General features: G+C 44.5%; 1 protein-coding gene across 1 annotated transcript in view; it reads left to right on the top strand.

Moving 5' to 3' along the window:
- LOC139374309 (disks large-associated protein 2-like) overlaps positions 1–15430 on the top strand; it is an 84818-nt gene that overhangs the window by 47544 nt on the left and 21844 nt on the right. The window contains exon 5 of the mRNA XM_071115342.1: positions 15–234. Coding sequence (XP_070971443.1) covers positions 15–234 — 220 coding nt within the window. The remainder of the gene's footprint in view (positions 1–14; positions 235–15430) is intronic.

The following is a 15430-nucleotide window of genomic DNA, read 5'->3' as shown; positions in this document are numbered from 1 at the left end:
GTTCTCTCCTCCAGGTGAGTGAGACAGAGATAAACGGTCAGTTTGAGTCAGTCTGTGAGTCGGTGTTCAGTGAGGTGGAATCTCAGGCTGTGGAGGCTCTGGACCTGCCCGGCTGTTTCCGGACACGGAGCCACAGCTACTTGAGGGCCATCCAGGCTGGCTACTCCCAGGATGATGACTGCATCCCCACCATGACCTCCTCCACCCTCACCTCTACCATCAGGGCCACAGCAGGTCAGAACAACAGGGGAGGAGGGGACTGCACCACATTAACAGATACAACACATACTGTATACAGTAGAGTATGAACACAATTGAGATGACAGCTGATCTCTGATTCCAAAGTGGATGATAAGTTGATATAGCCATGCAAAGTAAACCTTATACACAAGGGTACAGTTCCCGTTTGTAAATATCAAAATGTTATATCAAGTGAGAATTAAGAAATTAACAACATGCACATGACATTTCTTGTGATGCTCTCTCTGCTCTTGAAGTGCTTTATGAAATGGCTCCATACATCTGCATGAACCACTTTTACATATTTCCTGATTGTTGATATATACAGAGCATATTCAAGTATAGTTTATGAGTTGCTTGGAGTCAATCCATCATATTGCATTTTCAATTCAGTCATTCATATTCTCATTCCACATAATATCAGAGAGTGAAGATATGAACCCTATTGAAATGATTCTGCAGGCACATGAAGTGAACATTATATCACGAGACCTTTTCAGATTAAGTGAGGATGGATTGTTTTTTCTCCCTCTGCTGTTTCCTTACTATAGCTTTTTCTTTTAGTTGATGGACTTAATCGCCTTCAGCACAATCTGGCTCTATACCTTATTTCATGATAAGCCACAGATACTTTGCGTGTGTTCTCAGCTGAAACTCTGGGCAGGGGAAATAGTGCTCAGATGAACAGTCCTTCAACTCCAGAGTCTTAATGACTGAATGGGTTTACGACAGCTTTATCTACCTGTACTTACAAACCACATTGTGATGCATACACATTGTTGCCACAGCAACGGCTTTGAGTTTTCTCTCCCACAGATTCTCCAGTTCAGTTCCCACAGATTCTCCAGTTCAATTCCCACAGATTCTCCAGTTCAATTCCCACAGCTTCACCAGTTCAGTTCCCATAGATTCTCCAGTTCAGTTCCCACAGATTCTCCAGTTCAGTTCCCACAGGTTCTCCAGTTCAGTTCCCACAGGTTCTCCAGTTCAGTTCCCACAGGTTCTCCAGTTCAATTCCCACAGATTCTGGTGTCTCATGTGGCAGGTAATGACTGCACTGGCCAATACAATTGAGGTCACAAAAACAAGAGTTATATTTTTTTATGTGGAATAAAATAAACTGCAAATATGACACTGAGTGAATAAAAATCATTTCAGCAAACGGTCCTGTAAGGTCATCTACTTCGCCAGAGGATAAACCGTAGCAATGACATTGTTTCCCATTTCTGGATAGACACAAAAACAACAACATCCTTCCCCTGGTAAAGAAGTGAAGACCCATTCTTTCTACCGTGGAGTTCTACCAATGATATTAGGGAGGGGTCAGAGAAGGTGTGGGCATCTGGAGAATTGTGCATTTGACAGATTTTCACCAGTTATTTACACTGCTTTCTCAACAAACTAAAACATAATCTTTAAATTTGTCATGGCAATTTCATGCAATCTATGGTGTGGAGGATGGGGTGTGTCTGATGTCAGGAATCTTTGGACGATTGGTTCCACCCTCTGACTTCAGGTAGATAGGTCATACTGGACCTCATGATGTTCAATAGGGTTCATATACTTCCTGATAGTGGTTGGGGATGTGTTGCTCATCTTTGCTTCTTTTCAGTGCACAAAGTTACACCTGTATCATATCTGTGGTGAAGGTATGAATACCATACATACAGTAGGTTTTTACAGTATCTTGTTCTTTGTCATGTGTTTTGGGGTCTGTCTTTGTGCAGTGAAAAGATGAGAAGCATGCAAGAGCATGATACAGTTTCATTTGAGATTGAGAAGGCAGTGTAAACTATAATCAGAAATATGAGTCAAAATGGGACTATGAACGTTTAGTGTAATATTGATAACCAAAATGTTTTATTTTCCGAAAGGTTTCCTTATGTAGCTTCGTAGATCCAAGGAAAGACTATAATAATGATTTTTAGACACTGAAGACATGAGACAATTTCAAGTCTTATTTTGACTCATACATTCCTTAACTTAAAAACTGCATGACTTGATGTCTGTGCTTGGTGGCTAACACTAGCACATTCTCTCCAGCTGCTCACACCTGTGACCTGACAACATACTACACATATTTACCTTTGTCTTCCAGAGGGAAAATATGCACAGGAAGCCACTAGCTTACCTGAGTACCAGGCCAGTGTACGTCGAGACGTAGCAGACATAGTCCCATTGGCCCATGACGATCTAGGCTGCCCTATCAGAAGAAACAGACTGTACCTCCAAGACAGTACCGGTGCCACAGCCAAACCTCAATCTGGGCCCCCTGATTCACCCAGCCTGTTCAGGCCCCCTAAACCTAGCTTCCAGGCCCCAGAGAGGCCCTCACCCAAAGCCATCGAGGCCAGTATAAAGGAGTCAGCCCACCTAGCTGCAGCGATCAGCATGCAGTGGAAGGAGGAAGTGTCGGCCATGCGTCGTGAGTTGTCTGATCTCAGGAGGGACCTGTGCACTGAGCTCAGGGCCTTCAATAGCAACTTCAACACCTTCACGCAGCACTACAACACGTGGTCTCCACATCCTGGGGCTGCTGGGGGAGCAGGGGCAGCTGGGGGAGAATGGGTGGCTGGGAGAACATGGGCGGCAGGGGGAGAAGGGGCGGCTGGGGGAGAAGGGGTGGCTGGGAGAACATGGACGGCTGGGGGAGAAGGGGTGGCTGGGAGAACATGGACGGCTGGGGGAGAAGGGGTGGCTGGGAGAAAATGGGCGGCTGGGGGAGAAGGGGCGGCTGGGGGAAAATGGGCGGCTGGGGGAGAAGGGGTTGCTGGGAGAAAATGGGCGGCTGGGGGAGAACCTGGGAAAACATGGGCGGCTGGGGGAGAAGGGGCGGCTGGGGGAGAAGGGGTGGCTGGGGGAACATGGACGGCTGGGAAACGGGCTAAAGTGGCTCAAGTGTCTGTAGGGACGCAGGCCAGGATCAAGGTGCTGGTGAGACAGAGCACGGCAGACGCAGCCGTTAATTGTCCTGAGGAGGACGAGGTACAAGAGAAGCAGGCCGTCATGAGGCGCCATCTTCCTAAACAGATCTCAATGGACCCAGCCATTCTAAGTCGTCCGGCATCACTGTTTGTAGAGGGTTCTATCCCGATCACTCTAGATTCCGTATTTGTGGATCCAGTCACCATGATCCAGCCAGAACCAGCGTCAGTAGACTCATCAACCTCTGTGGTTCGCCCAGAAGCACAAGACCAGAACACTAAGAGCCTATCAGATCAGTTATCTCCAGGCCCAGTCAGCATGAGCTCCTCAGAAGCACAGTCTGTGGATCCAGCCATAGAGGACCCCGTAGATTCAGAGCAGCAGTACCCAAATACTGTGTGCTCTCCAGATCCAGTGTCCACAGACGTGTATTGTTTGGAAACAGACAAGCCCGCAGACGTAACTAATGTGTACAGTGTAGAAACAGACAAGCCCACAGACATAGCTAATGTGTACAGTGTAGAAACAGACAAGCCCACAGACGTAGCTAATGTGTACCGTGTAGAAACAGACAAGCCCACAGACATAGTTAATGTGTACAGTGTAGAAACAGACAAGCCCACAGACATAGCTAATATGTGCTGTGTAGAAGCAGACAAGCCCACAGACGTAGCTAATGTGTGTGGTGTAGAAACAGACAAGCCCACAGACGTAGCTAATGTGTGCAGTGTAGAAACAGACAAGCCCACAGACGTAGCTAATGTGTGCAGTGTAGAAACAAACAAACCCACAGACGTAGCTAATGTGTACAGTGTAGAAACAGACAAGCCCACAGACGTAGCTAATCTGTGCCCTGAAGAAACACACAAGCTGGACCCAGCTATTGTGAACCGCTCCGATACAGAATCGATTGACTTAGTTAATGTGAAACCCCTAGTCCCAGAACCAAGAGTGACGTACCTACCATATCCAGTACCCGAGGTCACTGTGTCCCCACCACAAGAGTCAGACTCTGACTTGTCCCCATCAGATCCAGAATCTGTGGAAGATGTCACTGTGCACCAGCAAGATCCAGTGGCTCAAGACACAGCTCCTGTACACCAGGCACTTCCTGTCTGTCTGTCAGATACTGAATCTTTAGACCCAGGCCCTATAGTCTCAACAGCACCAGAGATAGAGCCACTGTCTAATACCAGTGTGTGCTCATCAGAGCAACTTGATCAATACTCAGTTACCATTTGCCCAACTGTCATAGTTACACCAGAGAGCCCAACTGATTTAGAATCACTGGATGTGTGTCTGATCCCATCTGATCCAGAATCACAGGACTTAGCCACTGTCTGCCTTCCAGACCTCCCAGATCCATTCCCCTTAGACTCCGACATGTTCCCATCAGAAATAGTCGTGCGTGCATATCCAGTCACCATAGACTCCTTTGATGAATTTGATGAGTCTCTGGAGCCAGAATGGCCACCTGTTCCAGAACCAGTGGACCAGGCCACTGAGTGCCCAACTGATCAATTTGTGGTCCATTTGGTCTTAACCACCTTCAATTCCTCAGATGAATCAGATCTGGACTCAGTCTTCTTGGATCCTCTGGAACCTCTGGAGACAGTTAGTGTGAGTTCATCAGACCTCAGCCCAATCGCCATGTACACACCACCAGACCCAGTTTCTCTGAGCCCCCCCAGTCCGGACCACCCCTCTATATACCGAATGGAATCAGTGTGTGTGGACCCAGCTATTGAGTACCGATTAGATCACATGAATGAAGACCTACCTATAGAGTTCCCTGAAGATTCAGAACCACAGGACCAAGTTACAGTGCATTCACCTGGCCCGGTCTCCCTCGGACTGGGCAGTCCATTCACCCCAGACTCAGTAGCCCTGGAACCAGCCACGATGTGCCACCCAGAACCAGTCTTCCTAGACCTAGATCCACTAATATTACTAGACCCAGCTAGCATTAGCTTGTCCGCATTTGAGCTGGCACCCATGGAGCTAGAGGATGCCACAGGGGAAGCCACAGATCACTCTGTCATGGATGTCTGTGAGGACCCTGAAGCTCCGGAGGGGGAGACAGCCACTGACAACCCAGGGAAGTCTCACTGTGACCAGGCCTTTCTGTGGGACAGATGGCAGCAGAAGCCCCCCCAGTGGGAACCACGGTCCATGAAGAGGAGTTCTAGTGTAGAGCTGTGGAGCGGGAGATATGAGTACAACAGTGCGGAGATAACATATATGTCTCTGACACTCTGAGAATGTGAGATGTCTCCTCAAGATCGCAGTGAGAAGAATGTAGCGTTGAATGTGTCAGTAGCAAAGTATGCATAGGAACATTTAGTATTGATGTTCAAAGGTGTTTTACTATGGATCTTAATGGATTTATTTTTCTGGGTGTCATGGCCACAGTAAAGCACTGTATGAATGTTTCATAATGCTTAGGATGAAACCATGATCATGAATGTGGTTTGACATTAAAGGACTGCATTAGTGACAGTAACTACGTAGCTGAATGGAATGTACTGTGCCATAAGAATGTGATGAACAATCAAATCAGTTGAATGCACACCAGACTTCAATTGCATTTGGCTTGAACTATGATGGACCAACGCATTCTGAACTGCTGTACGCATTGGTGAACATTGACATGAACTTATCTTTCTGTTCTTTACGAGTAATGAATGCATACTTTTCTTTCGATAAGTCTGTCACAAATTACATTTATCACTAAAACCTCTGTGGAGCTCACTGTGGTACACTAAATAGACTGGCCTTTGCTTATGTGTCTTGACAATCTTTGCTGTGACTGTGGATATACAGTACTGTTTTTCTGTGGTTTTACAGTATTGTTTTTCTGTGGATTTAACGTATTGTTTTTCCCTGACATATCTTGAGTAGTCTGTTAAATGTCACTCTGGAATAGAGCGATGTAAATCTTGGCAATTATCATACAAATCCCAAAGAGTGGCTATAAATCAAATGAGCCGTTGGATTTACACTACGGGAACTAACATAACCTTGGGGAAATGACATCATTAAATCAGATTATGGAACAGAAGTGATCAGTAGCTGTTTGGATTGTTGGGAATACTATTGCTATATCTTTTTTACACATGCATGTTCACAAACAGGCAGACAGAAAAACACACACACACTTTCACACACCCCTACTACCCCTTGATTTAGTCAGTTACGTCAGTCCTGTCCAACACCTATACATCAGCAGATATCTGACAGCGGCTTCGAAGACATCTGAATGGGATGTTTTCCTGTCAATGTCAACTCAATCCATCCCCGGGTAGTGAAGCCATGGAGGTCCTGTCTCTCTGTCTGCCACAAGGAAGTGATGTTGCTGTGTCTCTACTGATGTTGCTGTATCTCTGCTGTCATGTACTGTGTCATCCTCATGCTCAGGAACCAAAGACTGAGAATGTTATTCTAACAGCTGGTACTCAAGTGTATCCAAATATTAATGTTCATGCTTTTGTATACAAACAATATGTCAATGACAATAGTATTTGTGAGGATGACTGGTGACTGATATTATTGACCTGGAGACTGTAGAGAATGGTGATGTTAAACTGCATGGTTATGATGATTCTGAAGATGCATTATTTTGACACCTACTGCACTGTGTTTGGTGCTGGGCGGTGTTTTAAGTTTTGTGCCCAGTGTAGGGAACAGATCCCAGACACTATTGGAAAAACAGAATGATAGCTCTGCTACCAGCAAGGCACCAGCCAGATGAAACACAAGAGATGTCTGTGCTATCATTATTAAGGAGCTGTGTATGAAATGGCACCATTAAATCCTGGGCCTTAATAAAGTGCACTGGGAAAAAAAGCTTTGATAAGAAATGTATGTGAGTCGTACACAACAGTGACTGTCGAAGTGACACTCTGTTCTGTTGTTTTGAGCAGAAACTGTGCAGCACATTATTTATTTTCATGTGCGTCAGTTTATGAAAGTCTGCTAAATTAGCTGAATCTAACAAGATTATACAGGGGAGAAGTTAATTAGTTTGTTTTGTCATATTCATTTTGTTCCTTTCTACTGCATAATACATCACACTTCCTCCTGCCTTTGCTGCGTTGTTGGACTTTGTATTAGATACAGTGACGTGTAGGCTACTGCAGCGATTTGATGACATACCAATTGTACTATGCCCATATGATATAACATGAGCAAACCTCTGAGCTCAGAGTGTTGGTGTGGATACCTTCTATGGTGAACTCTCACCTCACAGCGAGTGATCAGACTAGAATGTTCTTTGTATTTTTGGATGGGCTATTTTACCCAACATTGATAACTGAAATTAAAATACTCTCCTTGAGTTTTTTATTTTAACTGAGTATTACTGACTGCTTACTGTCAAGTTAGGAACATAATGACTCTTCCACCCTCATTGCCTAGTATGGAGATCCAAAGTTGCTTAGCAATCACCAAAGTGCTCAGCAATACGGCAGTGCATGGAGTTATTTTTGTAAGTGCACCCGCAAGAGCCATGCTTTCCAATTCCATACCTCTAACTGCTCATTACTGTGATCTCCACCATTCATTCTTTTCTGTTTAGCCATACTAAACTGTCAGATTAGCTCTTTGAGTTTTCTTACAGGGATGCTAAAGCCATCTACCAATTAGCCAATGATCTCTTCTGCTTTAGCTTGAGAGTGATGTGTAAATGTCTCACCGTGATTGCTGTGATTGCTTCCTCTTTGTGCATCTTCTTACAGCCTCTTAGTGGTCCTATTACAGTTTCACAGGTTCAACTAGGGTCATATCTTGAATAAGAACATATACAGTATTTCATAAAAAAATTGAATCAATTGAAATGTACGATTGTAAATATGATTGCTAGTTAAAAACTAGATTAAACAAGATAGATAGTCACAAATTTCACTAAATATTAACTTCCCTTTCACGGTGTGAACATACACTCACCAGATAGTTAATTAGGTACCATGTTCACGAAAATGGATCGCTCCTACAGACAGTGAGTCAAGTGGCTGTGGCTTGCTACTGTATATAAAGCAGGCAGACAGGCATGGAGGCATTCAGTTACTGTTCGATTGAACGTTAGAATGGATAAAATGAGTGACCTAAGAGACTTTGAGCGTGGTATGATTGTCAGTGCCAGGCCCACCGGATCCACTATCTCAGAAATTTAGTTTACAGAGAATGGTGGGAAAAACAAAAAACATCCAGTCAGCGGCAGTCCTGTTGCCGAAAAACAGCTTGTTGATGAGAGAGGTTGAAGGAGAATGGCAAATAATCGTGCAAGCTAACAGGCGGGCCACAAACAGACAAATAACGACGTAGTACAACAGCTCCACTTCACCTCAGGAGACTGAAAAAATTTGCTTGGCCCCTAAGACCCTCACAAACTTTTTACAGATGCACCATTGAGAGCATCCTTTCAAGCTGTATCACAGCCTGGTACGGCAACTGGACCGCCCGCAACCGCAGTGCTCTCCAGAGGGTGGTGCGGTGTGCCCAGCGCATCACCGGGTGCACACTGACTGCCCTGCAGGACACCTACAGTACCGATATCACAGGAAGATGAAAAAGATCATCAAGGACATCAACCACCCAAGCCACGGCCTGTTCACCCCACTATCGTCCAGAAGGCGAGATCAGTACAGGTGCATCAAAGCTTCAGTCGAGAGACTGAAAAACAGTTTACATCTCAAGGCCATCATACTGTTAAATAGCCATCACTAGCCAACCTCCGCCCAGAACATAGAAACTGTCACTAGTCGGGTACCACCCGGTTACTCAACCCTGCACCTTAGAGGCTGTTGCCCTATGTATCAAGACATGGAATAAGTGGTCACTTTAATAATGGAACACTGGTCACTTTAATAATGTTTACAAACTATTTACTAACTTCATATGTATGTACTGTATTCTAGTCAAGGCCATACTATTCAGCTATTTCTGTATATATATATATATATATATATATATATACAGTGCCTTGCGAAAGTATTCGGCCCCCTTGAACTTTGCAACCTTTTGCCACATTTCAGGCTTCAAACATAAAGATATAAAACTGTATTTTTTTGTGAAGAATCAACAACAAGTGGGACACAATCATGAAGTGGAGCGACATTTATTGGATATTTCAAACGTTTTTAACAAATCAAAAACTGAAAAATTGGGCGTGCAAAATGATTCAGCCCCCTTAAGTGAATACTTTGTAGCGCCACCTTTTGCTGCGATTACAGCTGTAAGTCGCTTGGGGTATGTCTCTATCAGTTTTGCACATCGAGAGACTGAAATGTTTTCCCATTCCTCCTTGCAAAACAGCTCGAGCTCAGTGAGGTTGGATGGAGAGCATTTGTGAACAGCAGTTTTCAGTTCTTTCCACAGATTCTCGATTGGATTCAGGTCTGGACTTTGACTTGGCCATTCTAACACCTGGATATGTTTATTTTTGAACCATTCCATTGTAGATTTTGCTTTATGTTTTGGATCATTGTCTTGTTGGAAGACAAATCTCCGTCCCAGTCTCAGGTCTTTTGCAGACTCCATCAGGTTTTCTTCCAGAATGGTCCTGTATTTGGCTCCATCCATCTTCCCATCAATTTTAACCATCTTCCCTGTCCCTGCTGAAGAAAAGCAGGCCCAAACCATGATGCTGCCACCACCATGTTTGACAGTGGGGATGGTGTGTTCAGCTGTGTTGCTTTTACGCCAAACATAACGTTTGGCATTGTTGCCAAAAAGTTCAATTTTGGTTTCATCTGACCAGAGCACCTTCTTCCACATGTTTGGTGTGTCTCCCAGGTGGCTTGTGGCAAACTTTAAACGACACTTTTTATGGATATCTTTAAGAAATGGCTTTCTTCTTGCCACTCTTCCATAAAGGCCAGATTTGTGCAATATACGACTGATTGTTGTCCTATGGACAGAGTCTCCCACCTCAGCTGTAGATCTCTGCAGTTCATCCAGAGTGATCATGGGCCTCTTGGCTGCATCTCTGATCAGTCTTCTCCTTGTATGAGCTGAAAGTTTAGAAGGACGGCCAGGTCTTGGTAGATTTGCAGTGGTCTGATACTCCTTCCATTTCAATATTATCGCTTGCACAGTGCTCCTTGGGATGTTTAAAGCTTGGGAAATCTTTTTGTATCCAAATCCGGCTTTAAACTTCTTCACAACAGTATCTCGGACCTGCCTGGTGTGTTCCTTGTTCTTCATGATGCTCTCTGCGCTTTTAACGGACCTCTGAGACTATCACAGTGGAGTTGCATTTATACGGAGACTTGATCACACACAGGTGGATTGTATTTATCATCATTAGTCATTTAGGTCAACATTGGATCATTCAGAGATCCTCACTGAACTTCTGGAGAGAGTTTGCTGCACTGAAAGTAAAGGGGCTGAATAATTTTGCACGCCCAATTCTTCAGTTTTTGATTTGTTAAAAAAGTTTGAAATATCCAATAAATGTCGTTCCACTTCATGATTGTGTCCCACTTGTTGTTGATTCTTCACAAAAAAATACAGTTTTATATCTTTATGTTTGAAGCCTGAAATGTGGCAAAAGGTCGCAAAGTTCAAGGGGGCCGAATACTTTCGCAAGGCACTGTATATATATATATATATATATATATATATATATATATACTGTTCATATACAGTGGGGGAAAAAATTATTTAGTCAGCCACCAATTGTGCAAGTTCTCTCACTTAAAAAGATGAGAGAGGCCTGTAATTTTCATCGTAGGTACACTTCAACTATGACAGACAAAATGAGAAAAAAAATCCAGAAAATCACTTTGTAGGATTTTTAATGAATTTATTTGCAAATTATGGTGGAAAATAAGTATTTGGTCAATAACAAAAGTTTATCTCAATACTTTGTTATATACCCTTTGTTGATAATGACAGAGGTCAAACGTTTTCTGTACGTCTTCACAAGGTTTTCACACACTGTTGCTGATATTTTGGCCCATTCCTCCATGCAGATCTGCTCTAGAGCAGTGATGTTTTGGGGCCGTTGCTGGGCAACATGGACTTTCAACTCCCTCCAAAGATTTTCTATGGGGTTGAGATCTAGAGACTGGCTAGGCCACTCCAGGACCTTGAAATGCGTATTACGAAGCCACTCCTTCGTTGCCTGGGCGGTGTGTTTGGGATCATTGTCATGCTGAAAGACCCAGCCACGTTTCATCTTCAATGCCCTTGCTGATGGAAGGAGGTTTTCACTCAAAATCTCACGATACATGGCCCCATTCATTCTTTCCTTTACACGGATCAGTCGTCTAAGTCCCTTTGCAGAAAAACAACCCCAAAGCATGTTTCCACCCCCATGCTTCACAGTAGGTATGGTGTTCTTTGGATGCAACTCAGCATTCTTTGTCCTCCAAACACAACGAGTTGAGTTTTTACCAAAAAGTTATATTTTGGTTTCATCTGACCATATGACATTCTCCCAATCTTCTTCTGGATCATCCAAATGCTCTCTAGCAAACTTCAGACGGGCCTGGACATGTACTGGCTTAAGCAGGGGGACACGTCTGGCACTGCAGGATTTGAGTCCCTGGCGGCGTAGTGTCTTACTGATGGTAGGCTTTGTTACTTTGGTCCCAGCTCTCTGCAGGTCATTGACTAGGTCCCCCCGTGTGGTTCTGGGATTTTTGCTCACCGTTCTTGTGATCATTTTGACCCCACGGGGTGAGATCTTGCGTGGAGCCCCAGATCGAGGGAGATTATCAGTGGTCTTGTATGTCTTCCATTTCCTAATAATTGCTCCCACAGTTGATTTCTTCAAACCAAGCTGCTTACTTATTGCAGATTCAGTCTTCCCAGCCTGGTGCAGGTCTACAATTTTGTTTCTGGTGTCCTTTGACAGCTCTTTGGTCTTGGCCATAGTGGAGTTTGGAGTGTGACTGTTTGAGGTTGTGGACAGGTGTCTTTTATACTGATAACAAGTTCAAACAGGTGCCATTAATACAGGTAACGAGTGGAGGACAGAGGAGCCTCTTAAAGAAGATGTTACAGGTCTGTGAGAGCCAGAAATCTTGCTTGTTTGTAGGTGACCAAATACTTATTTTCCACCATAATTTGCAAATAAATTCATAAAAAATCCTACAATGTGATTTTCTGGATTTTTTAAATTCTCATTTTGTCTGTCATAGTTGAAATGTACCTATGATGAAAAATACAGGCCTCTGTCATCTTTTTAAGTGGGAAAACTTGCACAATTGTATATATATATATGGACACCTGCTCGTAAGAACGTCTCATTCCAAAATCATGGGTATTAATATGGAGTTGGTCCCCCCTTTGCTGCTATAACAACCTCCACTCTTCTGGGAAGACTTTCCACTAGATGTTGGAACGTTGCTGCAGGGACTTTCTTCCATTCAGCCACAAGAGCATTATTGAGGTCAGGCACTGATGTTACGCAATTAGGCCTGGCTCGCAGTCGGCGTTCCAATTCATCCCAAAGGTGTTCGGTGGCATTGAAGCCATGGCTCTATGCATGTCTGCCTAGTGCTGAAGGTCTGCCTAGTGCTGAAGCACGTAGCGCAGTTAAATATTGTCTTGGTTGTAACAAATCAAATCAAATGTATTCATATATCCCTTCGTACATCAGCTGATATCTCAAAGTGCTGTACAGAAACCCAGCCTAAAACCCCATACAGCAAGCAATGCAGGTGTAGAAGCACGGTGGCTAGGAAAAACTCCCCAGAAAGGCCAAAACCTAGGAAGAAACCTAGAGAGGAACCAGGCTATGACGGGTGGCCAGTCCTCTTCTGGCTGAGCCGGTGGAGATTATAACAGAACATGGCCAAGATGTTCAAATGTTCATAAATGACCAGCATGGTCAAATAATTATAATCACAGGCAGAACAGTTGAAACTGGAGCAGCAGCAAGGCCAGGTGGACTGGGGACAGCAAGGAGTCATCATGCCAGGTAGTCCTGATGCATGGTCCTAGGGCTCAGGTCCTCCGAGAGACAGAAAGAAAGAGAGAAAGAGACACCGGATAAGACAGGCGAAGTACTCCAGATATAACAAACTGACCCTAGCCCCCCGACACATAAACTACTGCAGCATAAATACTGGAGGCAGGAGGGGTCAGGAGACACTGTGGCCCCATCCGATGGTACCCCTGGACAGGGCCAAACAGGAAGGATATAACCCCACCCACTTTGCCAAAGCACAGCCCCCACACCACTAGAGGGATATCTTCAACCACCAACTTACCATCCTGAGACAAGGCCGAGTATAGCCCACAAATATCTCCGCCACGGCACAACCCAAGGGGGGGCGCCAACCCAGACAGGAAGATCACGTCAGTGACTCAACCCACTCAAGTGATGCACCCCTCCTAGGGACGGCATGAAAGAGCACCAGTTAGCCAGTGACTCAGCCCTTGTAATAGGGTTAGACGCAGAGAATCCCAGTGGAAAGAGGTGAACTGGCCAGGCAGAGACAGCAAGGGCGGTTCGTTGCTTCAGAGCCTTTCCGTTCACCTTCACACTCCTGGGCCAGACTACACTCAATCATATGACCCACTGAAGAGATGAGTCTTCTGTAAAGACTTAAAGGTTGGGACCGAGTTTGCGTCTCTCACATGGGTAGGCAGACCATTCCATAAAAATGGAGCTCTATAGGAGAAAGCCCTGCCTCCAGCTGTTTGCTTAGAAATTCTAGGGACAATTAGGAGGCCTGCGTCTTGTGACCGTAGCGTACGTGTAGGTATGTACGGCAGGACCAAATCAGAGAGATAGGTAGGAGCAAGCCCATGTAATGCTCTTTAGGTTAGCAGTAAAACCTTGAAATCAGCCCTTGCCTTGACAGGAAGCCAGTGTAGGGAGGCTAGCACTGGAATAATATGATCAAATTTTTTAGTTCTAGTCGGATTCTAGCAGCTGTATTTAGCCCTAACTGAAGTTTATTTAGTGCTTTATCCAGGTAGCCGGAAAGTAGAGCATTGCAGTAGTCTAACCTAGAAGTAACAAAAGCATGGATACATTTTTCTGCATCAATTTTTGTACAGAAAGTTTCTGATTTTTGCAATGTTGCGTAGATGGAAAAAAGCTGTCCTTGAAACAGTCTTGATATGTTCGTCAAAAGAGAGATCAAGGTCCAGAGTAACGCCGAGGTCCTTCACAGTTTTATTGGAGACGACTGTACAATCATTAAGATTAATTGTCAGATTCAACAGAAGATCTCTTTGTTTCTTGGGACCTAGAACAAGCATCTCTGTTTTGTCCGAGTTTAAAAGTAGAAAGTTTGCAGCCATCCACTTCCTTATGTCTGAAACACAGGCTTCTAGCGAGGGCAATTTTGGGGCTTCACCATGTTTCATTGAAATGTACAGCTGTGTGTCATCCACATAGCAGTGAAAGTTAACATTATGTTTTCGAATGACATCCCCAAGAGGTAAAATATATAGTGAAAACAATAGTGGTCCTAAAACGGAACCTTGAGGAACACCGAAATTTACAGTTGATTGGTCAACGGACAAACCATTCACAGAGACAAACTGATATCTTTCCGACAGATAAGATCTAAACCAGGCCAGAACTTGTCCGTGTAGACCAATTTGGGTTTCCAATCTCTCCAAAAGAATGTGGTGATTGATGGTATCAAAAGAGGCACTAAGGTCTAGGAGCACGAGGACAGATGCAAAGCCTCAGTCTGATGCCATTAAAAGGTCATTTACCACCTTCACAAGTGCAGTGTCAGTGCTATGATGATATGAAGCATTTCGTATACATTGTTTGTCTTCAGGAAGGCAGTGAGTTACTGCGCAACAGCCTTTTCTGAAATTTTTGAGAGGAATGGAAGATTCGATATAGGCCGATAGTTTTTTAACACTCCCTACCAAGTTCCAAATTGCCTCTGGAAACAACGTCAGCATAAGAACTGTTCGTCGGGAGCTTCTTGAAATGGGTTTCCATGGCCGAGCAGCCTCACACAAGCGCAATAACAAGCGTCGGCTGGAGTGGTGTAAAGCTCTCCGCCATTGGATTCTGGAATGCTCTGGAACGCTACAGCATACAATGACATTCTAGAAGATTCTGTGCTTCCAACTATGAGGCAACAGTTTGGGGAAGACCCTTTCCTGTTTCAGCATGACAATGCCCCCCTGCACAAAGCGAGGTCCATACAGAAATGGTTTGTTGAGATCGGTGTGAAAGAACTTGACTGGCCTGCACAGAGCCCTGACCTCAACCCCATCAAACACCGATGGGATGAATTGGAATGCCGACTGTAAGCCAGACCTAATCAGTGCCCGACCT

The sequence above is a fragment of the Oncorhynchus clarkii genome, chromosome 19 (genome assembly GCF_045791955.1).
Source record: "Oncorhynchus clarkii lewisi isolate Uvic-CL-2024 chromosome 19, UVic_Ocla_1.0, whole genome shotgun sequence".
Classification (NCBI taxonomy): Eukaryota; Metazoa; Chordata; class Actinopteri; order Salmoniformes; family Salmonidae; genus Oncorhynchus; species Oncorhynchus clarkii.
This window is presented reverse-complemented; position numbering and strand designations above follow the sequence as displayed.